This window comes from Epinephelus lanceolatus, chromosome 10 (genome assembly GCF_041903045.1).
Source record: "Epinephelus lanceolatus isolate andai-2023 chromosome 10, ASM4190304v1, whole genome shotgun sequence".
Taxonomy (NCBI): Eukaryota; Metazoa; Chordata; class Actinopteri; order Perciformes; family Serranidae; genus Epinephelus; species Epinephelus lanceolatus.
Window position 1 is genome coordinate 15,725,419 of NC_135743.1, and position 14,551 is coordinate 15,739,969.

The 14,551-nt window shown below is 41.0% G+C and overlaps 1 protein-coding gene across 2 annotated transcripts in view; it reads left to right on the top strand.

The window, feature by feature from the left end:
- The window catches only part of ncapd2 (non-SMC condensin I complex, subunit D2), a 33,457-nt gene that overhangs the window by 9,711 nt on the left and 9,195 nt on the right, over window positions 1–14,551 (top strand). The window contains exons 15-25 of one of the 2 annotated variants that reach the window (XM_033640791.2): window positions 85–285; window positions 406–580; window positions 883–967; window positions 1,169–1,305; window positions 4,813–4,945; window positions 6,438–6,513; window positions 6,608–6,823; window positions 6,911–7,071; window positions 9,986–10,097; window positions 10,238–10,361; window positions 12,525–12,680. In XM_033640791.2, coding sequence (XP_033496682.2) covers window positions 85–285; window positions 406–580; window positions 883–967; window positions 1,169–1,305; window positions 4,813–4,945; window positions 6,438–6,513; window positions 6,608–6,823; window positions 6,911–7,071; window positions 9,986–10,097; window positions 10,238–10,361; window positions 12,525–12,680 — 1,576 coding nt within the window. The remainder of the gene's footprint in view (window positions 1–84; window positions 286–405; window positions 581–882; window positions 968–1,168; window positions 1,306–4,812; window positions 4,946–6,437; window positions 6,514–6,607; window positions 6,824–6,910; window positions 7,072–9,985; window positions 10,098–10,237; window positions 10,362–12,524; window positions 12,681–14,551) is intronic. The other variant, XM_033640793.2, reaches the window with a different exon arrangement.

Sequence of the window (14,551 nt, forward strand, 5' to 3'; positions counted from 1 at the left end):
GTCTAATTCTTATGTGATTGCTTTAAATATATACGTATATTCCAATTGACTTTACATCATAAGGCCCTTGATGTTTTTCCTCAGGTTCTGACGAGGACACCGCTGAGCTCAGTCAGAACTTGCCACCAACCCCACAGAAAGAGCCAGAAAAAGAGGGGGAGGATGGGGAGCTGAAGAAGCAGGAGATGTTGGTGCAGTACCTGAAAGACACGGAGACCTTCGCCTTACAAGTGGAGAGAGCCATCTCTGTCATTAACACCATGCTCTACTGGAAAACCACTTCAGGTAGAAGGGGGGCTATATTCACCAGAGTGTAAACCATGTTCTGACTTGTACATTTTAGTGAAATACATGCATTCACTCAGTAAAGAAACATTCTCACATTTGACAAATGTTTGGTTTTAGTGGTCCAGGAGGCTGTGCAGTTTTGTGTGACGGTGTGTGAGTTCAGCGTCGCCAACTCTGTGAGTGGGGTGAGGAAGATGTTGCCTTTGGTTTGGTCAACTGACGCCGCCATTAAAGATGCTGTCGTTCAGGCCTACAGACGCCTGTATCTGAACCCTCAGGGAGACACCATCAGGTCTGTAAAACTGCCTCACACACGCATGACAATATGCCTTAACATTAACAATTTGATATAAAGTCTGCTGATAATACAATTATTTATATATAAGTTTGACTATTAGGATTCTGATTTAATCAGTTACTGAAATCTCTTGAGGATTGCAGTAATGCTAGGGCACCTAATTTTCTGGATAACATTTGTAACTATAGCGAAAAACATGCCTTGAAATTAAAAACACTAAAAACACTTGAAAAGATATTTTTCTGTGTTGTCGTAAAAAAAAAAAAAAAAAAAGTAACAGTCTCGTCTGTCTTTAGGATGAAAGCCCAAACTCTGGTTGACAGTCTGTCAGAGCTGATGGTGGATGCATCTCTGGGAACAATCCAGTGTCTCGAGGAAATAGTGAGTAACTCCATTACTTTTATGTGTATGATGGTCATTTATAGTAACACACAACTATGCAGAAGTTTGAGTGATAGGTTTACCAGTACATTGTATGTTTTCTTGACTTGTTGTCTACTGTATTTTTGGATTTTATATATCTTGTGATAAATCATATGGGAAGTTGTAACCATCTAAACATGTTTCTGGTGGTTTCTGCAGGTGCAGGAGTTCTTCGGCAGTGGCAGCAATCTCCAGTTCACTGTAGTGCAGGTCTTGTGGGAGAGGTTTACTGGCAAACGGGAGACTTCTGGCTTACACAGACGAGCTGCAGTGTTACTGCTGGGCATGGCTGCACGGTAAGACATAAACCACTTTCAGTATCAAACAAATTTCAGTGCCATGATGAGGAAAAGGGGTCATAGAAGTTTCTTTTTTCTTTTTCTTTTTTTTTTTAAATTAGTTTTTAACTTCTCTTGCCTCTAACTGGTTCATAATTTTGGTTTGGAAAAAAAGTGCCACTCTGCAATGACTCAGCTCCTGCTACACTTGGAGGTTGTCTATCATATTGACAAACTGTGCTGTAAAAATTATGTCATAATTTATTATTACTTGTCATTTTAATTTTAATTTCATAAACAAAAAAAACAAACATTTGAGATTAAAAATCTCTTTTTCAAGAGTGTCCTTGGGGAAAAAGTGTCAAAGCATCATTCCTGTGTGCTCCAGCAGCACTACTACACCCCTGTTTATAAAGCCATGGAGAGAAAAGATGAATAGATACACTTGCCATGCAGAAACTTTGGACATCAGCTGCCGTGACAATTTGCAATAGTGTGCAGCGATATAGCCTACCAGCAAGACAACAAGGTTATGCATTTGAGACCAGACGAGACAATAGCTAATAAATTGGCATATGCCACCAACTGGACAGGGGTGGGAATTACCCTGAGTTACGGTAGATTGCCTTCAGTGTTCTAATCTGTTAGAATGACACACACCTTCAATCTCTGATGAATCAGTCTTTGATGACAAATATTTGGTTAAGGTGACCTCTGCTGACTCTTATTATGTGGAGCAGTGGTTCCCAACTGGTCCCAGCCATGGTGTCCAGAATGCTCTGTAGTCGTTAGTTCAAGGTCTACACAGTTTAATACAGTAGGTGTTACACGTTAAGCCATATCGTCGAGCTAGTTTGCTGTTTCAGTCAAGTAGCTGTCCATTAGTCACTCACTCTACAGCAGAAAATGGCACACAATGACCGGAAATTCACTGCACTTAAAAATAAAGGTTGTTTTTGTTTTTGTTTTTGTTTTGTTTTTTTACAAACTTCACACGTTTGCAAGTCGCTTGCGGTCCATTCAGAATGGACCTTGACTCACTTTTGGACCACGACCCACCAGTTGGGACCCACTCTTGTAGAGTGACCATCCAGGTCTGAAAAGTACAGCCATTGCAGAAGTGCCTTAAACCTGCATTATTTCCAATGGCCAGCAGGGGGCGACTCTACTGGTTGCAAAAGGAAATACTATTGTATACAAGACTATGAGAAAATGACCCCACTTCTCAATTAATTTATTACCTCAATAAATTTATGGTCTCAATCTCCAGTTTTAAGTCTTCTCCAATACTACATGATGTTCATTCTGTAATTAAAGGTCCCATTTAGAGTAAAATAAACGATAAAGCAGATTACGGGGTGGCTACCTTGCGATTGACAAGTTGTTAATGCAGCAGTGTTCTCAATTGCTCAGTCAGATTCTTCTCTTACTCCTCCACAGCTTCATCCTTTTGTCCAAGTATGGTCACTTCTGGCTCCAAAATTCCAGGATGGCAAAGACCAAAATATTAGACTTGGGGCTTTAAAAAGGTCGTCCACAAAACCAATGTGTGACACCACAGTGGCTGCATCTACTTCTTTTTATACAGTCTATGACAGTGACACAAGGAGTAGTTTGACAAGTGGTCAAAGTGCATGCTTGCATTTGTTTCATGTTTTTTTTAAGGCAACGTAAAATCCAGTCAGCTTTAGTGTCCCCATCAAATGATTCAGCCTGGTATTTTGATCAGTATTATAATAACAGATCAATCCCAATGCAGCTTGTGTTTATTCATTTTCTCACTGTGTCCACGCTGTGATCTGATCTCATTTTGCACCCACTGTACAGTGCAGTAGAGTAGGTGGGGATGTCAGTCAAAACAAATATGGCAAGTGTAGGATTAGACATGATGCTCTGCAGCCTGTATTTATTATCTAATTTTGTAGAAGGCAACAAAACAACTGTTGCTGTTACAGTTGCATGTGCTTTGCATCCTTATGACTTGTCTACTATGGATGAGGGAGAGGTGTGTTGACTGATGAGAGCAGTACTGAGCAGTCCTTTCTTATGACATGTTAATTGCTTTTACATATGGGTGATGGTAAAATCTGATTATATTTCCATTATAATTTGTGCTGCATGGGTATGAAAATACATTGCTTCTTAAAGAGACAGTGTTACTCTATTGAGTCTGTTTACACAGCTGAACTGAAAGGGAATAAACTCAGTTTAAGTTTGCACTTACTTGCTCATATGTTCGGTCAAGTAGAAATTGCAGTAATCCCAATTATGTGGAAGTTGCAGTCACGTGGCATCTAAAAGTAAATGATTATGAATCAACATTTTTACTATTAATAGTTACTCTCAGACTAAGGAAATTTAAATTCAGTGATAGTTTTATGACTCGGCTCGCCTAATGTCAGTCAGCAGCAGTCCAGCACTACTGAGACTGGGACCGTTTGACCACATGTGCTACTGTCCAGTGTCTGGAATGGTTTCAAAACTTGACCCCCAAAAAATCGAGTTCCAGATACGCTAAAGGAAACTGGAACAAACCTACAACAAGCTTGGCAAATCACTAGTCGGCAAAAAAGTTCAACTTATGTCCTTGCTTCTCCCCAGCCCACTCAAAGCTTCGACTACTCGCGGATATTTCCACTGAAGCTACGCTGTCTAAAAAATGATATTTGGGACAGACCTAAAAGAGATTTTGATGATTCTGATTAACTATTACTAATTGTCAATGAAAGAAGTAACAGCTGAGATAATCTTGGCAAAATCTTACAGCTGCAACCCTTCTTTAATCCGGTTTACACCTGTATGAAAATGCAGTTCGTATCTGGATCTAAAAAGGCTCAAGTCGAATCTGTGTGCACTCAGAATAAACCTCCATGCTGTGTATTAAAGTGGACAGGGCTCTGTGTCATCCAAAGGCAGAAAAAAAATCATTGTTATAGTTTTGTGGCAAGTTGAGTTGACAAAACAGTTTTTCCAAAAAATTATGTAAAATCTGCGATATTACTCATTGCATAGAGGCGCTTCCTTTTACATTTTGGTCCTGCCTCAGCTACTTGACATTCAGCAAATCCTCTCATTAGTCAGAACACAGGCTCAGCCTCGGCTCCTCTTCATTGTAATCGAAGTCACGACTATATTACTAGGCTCCTTGCCAGTGCATTTCACTGAATATAGATATATTTTTTTTAGTGTTCCCCCTCAATCTACCTCAAAGACTGCCACTGCTGTAGGGAAGAGCGAGCGAGTTAAGAGACTATCTGCAGTCCACCCACACTGCTGCCTCTCTTCATCCAGCCGGCAGCATTCATAACCTATTAAATCTTATGTGCTTCTCCTAACCCGTCCTCCTACACGCATTATCTGGGCAGCAGCCTAGCTCTGGCAAGGCCAGCACACAGCAGTTGGGGTGATGTAGGTCAGATGTTATTACCTCACTTTGCATAATCACATGAACATTTGGGAATATAAAATCTATACTTGATGCGTCTTTGTAAAAATGTCTGTTTTGTGTTTATTTGAATCCAACAGGGCAGAGAGGGAGGTGGTACTCAGTAATCTGGACACCCTTTGTTCCGTGGCTCTGGGGGAAAAAGTGACTGAAGACTTTCTTCTGGCAAGAGACACCGTTATCACCATCTGCAGCATCACAGACCATGTCAGGGTAAGAAGACATAAAGCATGATTGACTTTGGAGCAGCTCTTGATGACCAGAGGGCCACGTTGACTTGAGCCTGTTAATTGAGTCAGCAGGCCAAAAATCTTATCTATAAGTAGAGATTTAAGTGAAATGTTCAAGCCCTCTTTAATGGCTTTAAAGCATACTCAACACTCACAGTTTCATACTTGATGTATTACCCAAATTTATTTGAATTGCTCATAAACAGAATTTTGAGCCAATGAAGTGTTTCAGAAGTCCTCTACAAAAACTGACATATTTCAGTTTGGGGTTTCCAATAACCCCAGCTGTAAACATGGTTACATACAATGGATTTTCATATGCCTTTTGTCTGTGCAGTGTTGCTAATCTCAAATCCCTGTGACATCTGTTTTGATTTTTGTCATTGGAGTGTTAGAGGTCTAAAGGCCCTGACACACCAAACTGTTGGACAGTGGTCAATGTCGGGCCATTGGTGAGCGTCTGTTGCCCTAGATTTTGAGTGTATCTCACACCACTGGCACTAGTCAGCCTTTGTCTACTATTCTTTGGCCAGTCCAGCGTATTGAGTTGGAGCCAGCGTAGTCCATCGGTGAGCAAAATCCCTCTGATTGGCGGTTCAGCTCAGTGCACAAGAAGAGAAATGGAAATGAGAAAAGCAAACAAACAACTACTGTGTTTTTTTTGCTGGCACACTGTAAATATCCTTTGTTCTTACAGCATCAGGTTGTGTTGTTAATGTCCTTGACTAGTGTCTTGAACCCGTCCTGTCAGTCTTCTGGTTTCCCATTTGTAATGATAAATACAGACTACAGCCCATGTTATTATAGTTTGGCTATGAAGGGAGAACAAATAAGTTTCAGTTCAGCTTTATATAATGAAGTTTTAGTTCAAATGCATATTCCTTTAATGGGGAGTTGGACCTCTCTCTGGTCAAACTGTAAGTAATGACTTTATGGCAAGAAAGGGAATATTTACTTATGCATACCCCATATCAAATATAAAACAATGAATATTTCCCTATTTTGTGTATTAGATATGCAAGTTTGTTCAGTTTGTGGCGAGGGGGAGGGTAACCACTTAAATATCTTAGATGCCATTATTTGTATACACACATCAGTGGTGTCTACTTCCTACACAACAGGGAGATAAAGCCAGTGTCAACAAAACACAAGCCAAGGGTTGCATAAAATATTTTTACTGTGTTAAGGAAGGTTTCCTAGAGTTGAAAATTATTAACCAATTAATGTCAAGTAGCCCCCATGTTCACACTCACTGTTGGAAATATTCAGCCTATGTATGTTGGCGCAGCAAACAGCTATCAAACTCTTATTATTTCCAGCTACATTTATCTCACATTAAGTTTGCATTTATTGCATTATTATTGTTTATTTATACCCTTTGGGGCATGAAGAACTGTCTTGTGGTAGATATTTTCCCTATAAACATTTAGAGGAATAACATGTATTAATTTAATGCACTGCATTATTTCCACCAGCAATCTAAAGGCGCTCCATTCAGACTTCCCCAAGACCATCAGCTCTTCACCTGCCTCACACAGGCCATCGCTGAAGGTAAATGCAGACAAAGGCGCCCTTATTATTATATTATGTTTGTCTTAGCCTTCACCACTCTTAGTTTCGCCGTCTGACTGCTCTCTGTCTCCAGGTGTGGTGATGGAAGACCCGTACTGGCAGAGCTTCATGGAACAGTCCGTCCGTCTCCTCTACTTCCTGGCTGAATCTCCTGACCAGCTGTGCTCCCGGCTGCTCCAGCGCAGCGCTCGCCTCTTATCAGATCAGATTGCAGAAGGTGGCGACCTCAACAAGGATGCTGGCCAAACGCAAGATGGATCTCAAGAGTCCAGTGAGCAAGGTGAACAAGGTGAGTCCCTGTTGTTTCACTGTGTACACTGACACAGTGTAACCTGTCCAGCATGCTCTTAATCACATGTGTCTTCCTCTCCTGCAGTGAACTGTATGTGTCTGGCCCAGCTGTTGGCTCTGTGTGGCTGTGTGGCTTTCTGGCAGGTGTCTCACCTTGAGCGCAGTGTGAGCGCTGAGCTGCGGAGGAGGAGAGGAGAGAACGAGGAGAGGGAGGAGAAGGAAAAGGGCCCATCCAGCAAAGCTAAGGTAATGAGGCTGTATATAACACTTAACCTGAATACAACACCTGTACATGCTGTGAACAAAAACAATCAAGAACTATGCCCTTAACAAGAGGAGATGAAATTGTGATTGTTCACAAATTCATTTCAGGTTTTTATTTTTCAGTCTAGTGTATGTTGATCCATGTGAATGTGGATTTGATCAATTCAGAAAATAACTATTTGACTGTCACCTGAAGAACAGCATCCAACGTGGAGCCAAAACTAATAGTTAATTATGTAATTGAACAACACTTAATTGATTAACTGTTTGAGTCAGTTTCTAGCAAAAATGCCCAAATATCTGATGTTTCAGCCTACAGGGATTTGCTGCCCCTCTGTTTTTAATGATTTTTGAATAAGTCTTTGGTTTTAGACTGTTGGTTGGACAAAAACAATTTGAATATATCGCCATAGGCTCTGCAGAATTTTGATGGCTGCTTTTTACTATTTAATGGCATTTATAGACAAAACAATGTGTTAATTAAGAAAATAATCACCAGTTGCAGCCCTGTTTCTGTTCATACTATAGTTACTGCAGTTTTTTTTGTACCTCTGCAGATACTTCAGTGTTTCGTTGAAGCCACAACAGCCCCCTGTGTAGTGAAAATTGTTTTGACAATCAGACTGAGTCTCAGCAAGACAGCTTGACGAGTTGAGTGATGGCTCATAATTGTTCAGCCCATCAGGGAACAGGAAGATTAATGTCTCCTTAATTAGCACTAGAAGTTTTTCATTTTTGTTAATTATTTAAATTTATTTCACATTTTTCTCTGAGAATATCTGGAGAGACAAAGAGGCATAGAACCTGTAATGTCACTACCTTATTGTATAACCTGCCAGGACGAGAGATTGTTAGTGATTATACATGCAAAATACCACAGGAATGACTTGGAAAAGACTTTCCATGGATGTTTTAATAACCTTTTCTCTCTCTTGTGAAAACATGTCACCATTAATCTATTGTAGCCAGATTCTGGCGGTGTTTCATACTGAACCACCTAAAGGAGCACTTTGTAGGATGTAGAAGGATCTATTCACACCATAAAACTTCAAAAACTCCAATTAACTCAACTCCAATTTACATGTAGAGTCTCTTTTGATATTCAGGTGTGGCTACATGTTTTGACAAATAAACCCAGGTCTCAATGAAACACTGAGTTTAGATGTATTGATGCTGAGAAGCAGTTTTTCTGCCAATTTTTAATATGAGTTCTTTGGATGCATATAGCCATTTTGCTTTAATTTAATTCTGAGATGGCTACAGGACAGGCAGGGGAGAGAAAGGGGATGACATGACAAAGGGCCTGGGCTGTACTTAAAGCCAGGCTGCTGCAGGAAGGACTCAGCCTTAATGATACCTGATCTACCGGATTAGCAACTGGGTCACCCATATAAAATGTCTGGGCATACAGGTATAAATGTTTAAACTATTTTTAATACGCATTCTTCGCAGTTCAATCTTCAGTTGATTTCATGGAAAGCATTAGCACCAAAGTGTCTGAATCTGAAGGAATTAATTCAGATTTACCAGCATGGTAAACAAGAGAGACCAAACTTGGTGGTCTCTACCTCTGAAGTGGCCATAAAGTCCAACAATGACCGATATGTTATCCGAGAGCCTAATTTTTATACTTATAGCATGCATACTGGTTTAAAAGACAATCTAGGTAGCTTGGTAGCTTTGTGGATAGTGCCGCCCGCATATACAGAGGTGATGCCTCGCTGCAGCAATCGCAAGATTGACTCCGGCTTGCAACCCTTTGCTGCGTGTCGTCCCCCCACACTCTCTCTCTCTCTCCCTATTTCACACTGTCCTGTCCATTAGAGGCAAAAAAGCCCCAAAAATAATCTAAAAAAAAAAAAATTACAATCTGATAGTTTTTTCCATCTCTGCTTAGCAAAAGTTGTGTGTGAGAGGAATTAAAGGCCAGATGGATATAGATGCCGGTCCCAAATATACACCAGTTGAGTTCAGTGACCTTAGCAAATGGGGCAGCAGTAGCTCAGTACATAGGGACCTGGGTTTGGAACCGGAGGGTTCAAGGTTCAAGGTCTCAAGTCCCCATCCAGACCAAAATATGGAGCGTGGACTGGTAGCTGGAGAGGTGCCAGTTCACCCCCTGGGCACTGCAGAGGTGCCCTTGAGCAAGGCAGCGAACCCCCCAACCACTCGGAGCACCTGTCATGGGCAGCCCCACTCTGAATCTCTCCACTTAGTGCATGTATAGGTCCTGTTTGTGCATGTGTGTGTTCGGACCTGTGTGTAATTGACAACAGAGTGGAAAAAATTGAATTATAAAGTATATAAAATTAAATTAAATTAAAAATTAAATAACAGCCCAGATTATTATTTGAAGTTTTACCGAAATTATGTCTTCCCCAGTGTAAAGGAATCGTATAAAAATTGTCATGTTTTAATTATCTTAGAATGAGCCCTTTATAATTGCAAAGGGAGCAGGTCCTTTTCCACAGAGCCTGCCATGTTGCACCGCAATCTATCTCTTGTAGCCCCGAACAGACAAACCAATCACTGGCTCTAGGGAGGGCCTTTTGCATTTTAATGTTGACTTGCAGGCCACTGTAGGTTCTTGGAAAAGGAGAGGTATTAAAGTTGCAATCTGCAACCTCACCATGCTGAATTCTACCCACTGCACCCTTTAAGTATTATTATTTGTCACATTAAGACTTACAGTTGCAGTCAGACTGAAATTTGCCAGGTGAAATTTACTCGCGTGCTGTAGTGAGAAGCACAAAGAAGTTAATGGGCATAGAAATGTAGTCCGACTGCATCATCAGTAGAAAACGCTACAAGTCAAAGAGCTCCCACGATGATATCTAGTAATATGTTACAGAGAGAGAAGTGGCTGTTTTTTAAAGCTTTTCGGTTTTTCCAACAGCAGTCGGCCAATGAGAGTGCCATGGAAGAGGAGCTGGGGTTGATTGGTGCCTCTGCTGAAGATACAGAGGCTGAACTCATCAGAAAGATCTGCGAGACTGAATTACTGGCTGGTAATGAAAACCTCTATACCCCCTTTATACCATCCTCTACATTCAGTTGTTAACATGTATACATTTATATATTTTTAATAATATGTTTTCATATATTTCTTAAACCTCTTCCCTCACCCTCCTCTCTTCTGTCTATTTAGAGGAGAACCTGCTGTGTGCGTTCCTTCCCCTGCTGGTGAAAGTCTGCAGCTCCCCAGGGCGCTACTCCCACCCGCAGCTCACCACTGCTGCATGTCTGGCACTCTCTCAGTACATGATGATAAGGTAAAAACACTGCTTATTCCTGTGTTCTTTATATATTTATATCAATGAGGTAAGGCTAAAAAAAACAAACTGTTCTCTGTACAAGGCAATACAGTTCACATGGACATTATCACCTTCATGACAGAGGTAATTATTTTAGGACTGTTGTGTTACACTACATCCAAACTATTTGTGATATAAACACGCAAACATCAGATTGTTTCAGGTTTGTCCCATTGAAGTTTTGCACACTTGCTTCATCTCCAACCTATTTTCATTGGTCAAAACCGACATGTCCTTATTGTTTCATTTTCCTCTAGTCAGCAGTCAACATGGTGGAGAGAGACTCATTTACAAGGTTGCGAAGCAGCACACCTTGTATGATCCAGTGTACGAATTTATTTAATTTTATTAAATCAGGCAGTCTCATCGACATTAAGAGACCCGAGGATGAAAAACATTTAGAAGAACACAATGAGCAAGACAAAACAACACAGAAACAACACAAAACACACAAACATTCATCATTCTAGTTGATGAAATGATTAAAACTTGAGAAAATGACATTAGTCATGAATAAATAACATCAACACTCATTTCCAGAAGGAGAAATTATAACTCCAGAAAAGTCCTCATCTCCTTGCGATGTGACATCTTTCATAGTAAATCTGGACAGCTTTTCGCACTCCACCCACCAGGAGTTCACTTGCTTTCTGTATGTTGGGAAGAGGCGTTAGATTGCATTGGTTTTAGCAAGGTGTATCGAATGGACTGTGTAATGTAGATCTGAAATGATTACTTGATTAGTTGATTAATCAGATTTTATAATAATAATAATAATAATAATGGCCTTTCAAGCCACTCAAGGTCGCCTTACAGCAAAGATAAAACACAGCATACAAAACATCATAACATTGTCAACAAAACATCATACAATACATTAAAATAGAGGGGAAGACAGTATAACAGTGTAGTGCATATGATCAGGTGGAATGGGCAAGTCTGAACAGATGTGTTTTGAGTTTGGATTTGAACAAATTGACAGATGTGGTGTTGCTGAGGTCAAGGGGGAGTGAATTCCAGAGCTGGGGAGCAGAGCGGCTGAATGCTCTACTCCCCATGGTAGCCAGGCGGGCGGGGGGAACGGAGAGGTGGGTAGAGGAAGAGGTGCGAGCGGGTGTGGCAATGTGGAGGAGGTCAGACAGGTATGGAGGGGCTAGGTTGTGAATGGCGAGTGAATGAAGAGTTTTTTGTAGAAGGCTGAACAGGAGGGAGTATTTTGATAAACCCAAAATGCTGGCATCTTAAGTCTTCTCTATTAAACATATTATCTGTTCTGTGCTGTTGTTCACACAAGTACAACAATTTGAATGTGTGACGGGAAATTTGTTACTGTTGTCTGACATTTTAGAGACTTTGTGAAATGAAAAATGCATTTTCCCAGTTTTAATCCTGTGTCAATTTATAATTTATGTCTTGTTGTATGCCAAATATATGTGGAAAAAATCAGTAACAGAGTATTTTTACATCGAACTCCATGCTTTTTTTCCTCTTTCTTTAAATTTGTTTCAAATGCTTGATGACTTACTCTGCACTCAGAGGTGTTAACAAAAGCTTATCCAGTCAAATGAGACTTTGGTCGAATAGCTAGCCACATCGGTCATATAAATTCACACTTCACTGTTTGTGGGCTGCAGAAGCTAACAGAGCAATATGTACAGAGATAGGAAGAGATGTGTATTTTGATATCAGTGGGCAAAACCTCATGTCCAAAACAATGTGACAGAAGTCTTATTCATTCATCTCACGCAAGGGAGTGCGTGTGGAGCCAACAGTCTGCCCAGCAGCGGACTCTGCTGGAGCTCTCTATTGCGCTAAACTCTAAGCCCGCCCACCTTTTGATGGGTCAGTCAACTGTAACGGATTTGATTTGAATCACTCTTAATTGTGCACCACTTACATAGTCTGTTTTACTGGAAAATACATCACAATACAGAAGCTAAAGACGCCCTAATTTCCGGGACTTTAAAGACCAACTAATAAATGACTTGATTGATAAACTAAGCAACAGATTGTTGAAAATATTAATTAGTTGCAACCCTACATATTTGACCAATCCTCAGGAAAATGTCATCTTTATTGGGATAATTTTTAATGCTGTGATTTCTTTATCTGTTACATCAGCCCATCTGTGTGTGAAGAAAACATCCGTCTCATGTTCACGGTGCTGGAGCGCTCCACTCTTCCTGTGGTCAGGGCAAATGCCATAATAGCCCTGGGAGACCTCACCGTCCGTTTCCCAAATATCTTGGAGCCCTGGACACAGAACCTCTATGCCAGGTAATGAAATGATGTGTGCTCAATTAAACCAGCACAGTAGAATAAAATGAGTTTGTCACAGCAGCAGCTCATGCCCATCATCACCCCCACGCTAACTGACTCTCTTCCAATTAGATGCACATTATCACAATATCCGTAGATCTGTTTTGTTTTTTTTCCGCCCAACATTACGAGGATAACCTACGCCTGATGGCTCAGTTGAGTGGGTGTACTGTAAATGACGTTCCATCTCAGCCAACATCTCCCCTCAGCTTGTACACTTCATCCGGATCCCACCACCACGTCTCAGTGTGTTGTTCCTCTCTGCCGCTGGAGTGTTGCTGCTGTCACAATGCTCCACTGAGCCACATGATGGGAAAAGTTTACTCTTTTTCCATCACGACTTTAACTTTGGGTTGATCTTTGTTCGCAAACTCTGATATCTGCTTTGTGGCCTGACCTTTGCGGTTGCCATGGGAACTGGCTAGGGCTTAATGGCCAGTGGATAAACCCACCCCTACACATGAACTGGGGTGGAGCCTTGGACCGCCTCAAACAAGGATACTTTTTAGACAACGAACAGCTTAATTACTAGTGTGTAACAGATTGTGACTAGAACCAATGACTAGTGTGTTGTAATTATACGGAGCGGCTGGGTGAGCAGAAGGGAATAATTTCGGGTGAAGTCAAAGGTTCCACAAGGGTTTACGCTTGTAGGTACGCTTTCATTTAAAAAACACTTAACTGTTTCTTCTGCACAAAGTTGCTGTTTGCCAATAGCCAACCTAGAAGCTGAAGTTTCTCTGTTTGATGAAGTGTGGTTTTAATTATAATGGTTGATTATGCTCACGCAGACTTGTTTCGGACGTGTAAAACATTCTGTTCTTTTATAATGCTTCATTGCCCTCCTTGTGTTTTCTACCTGATAAGCATTTCATAGCGTTCCCTAATTGTCTCCCACACACCAACACCTCCACTGTTCTGTAGGCTGCTGCCCTGGAGCCTCCTGATAAGCGCATTAAGAATTAATTACCCTGTTCATAGCTGTTGTGAGCTCCTGCATTGGCATGTGAATGTGCCATGAACAAGTCTCTGATCGTCTGCCAGGAGTCCTGCTCTCTGGCATAAATGAGAAATGGTTAATGAGTTTCTTTTGTTCTGTGATTTTGGGTGAGAGTGAATCTAAATTGGTCTCAGAAAGCCATCAGATTGCCCTGCCACAGCCTGTCCAATCCCATTGTGTTAGAGCCGGGGCTGTGACAGTCGTTTGGTTCCCCTAACGCTCCGCCTAATAACCCAGTCTGTACAGAAAGCTTGATTGACTTGGACTGGGAAATAACAAATGTACAGGTGGCATGAATGTTTTTACCTCTACCCACGTTTTTAGTTACGCTAGCAGCTTGGCTCCAGGACTGGCAATGATGGTCCACCACTTTGGTTCAGATTGAAATATCTTGACAACAATTGAATGGTTTACTATTACAGACATTCATGGTGCCCAGAGGCTGAAACATACCGACTTTGGTGATCTCCTGATATTTCCTCTAGTGTCACCAGCAGGTCAAAAATTTCACTTAACCATTCTAATATGTCAACATCCACTAAATGGATTGAAAAACTTTGAGCAGATGTTCATGTTTGCCAGAGGGTGTGTCCTAAGGCTTTGTATCTAACATACTCCTGTCTGTATCTAACATACAGGTTAAAATGTGTGGTTTGGAGTGAAGTGTCTCAACAACAATTTGGTAGATTGACATGAAATCTGGCACTCATATTCACATTTTTCTCATGATGAAATGTGATGATTTTGGTGATGATTTTATTGACCCCCAGGAAGGAAATTCAGGCATTGCAGCAGCACAAGCAGTAAAAAGTACAGATAAATAGAGAAG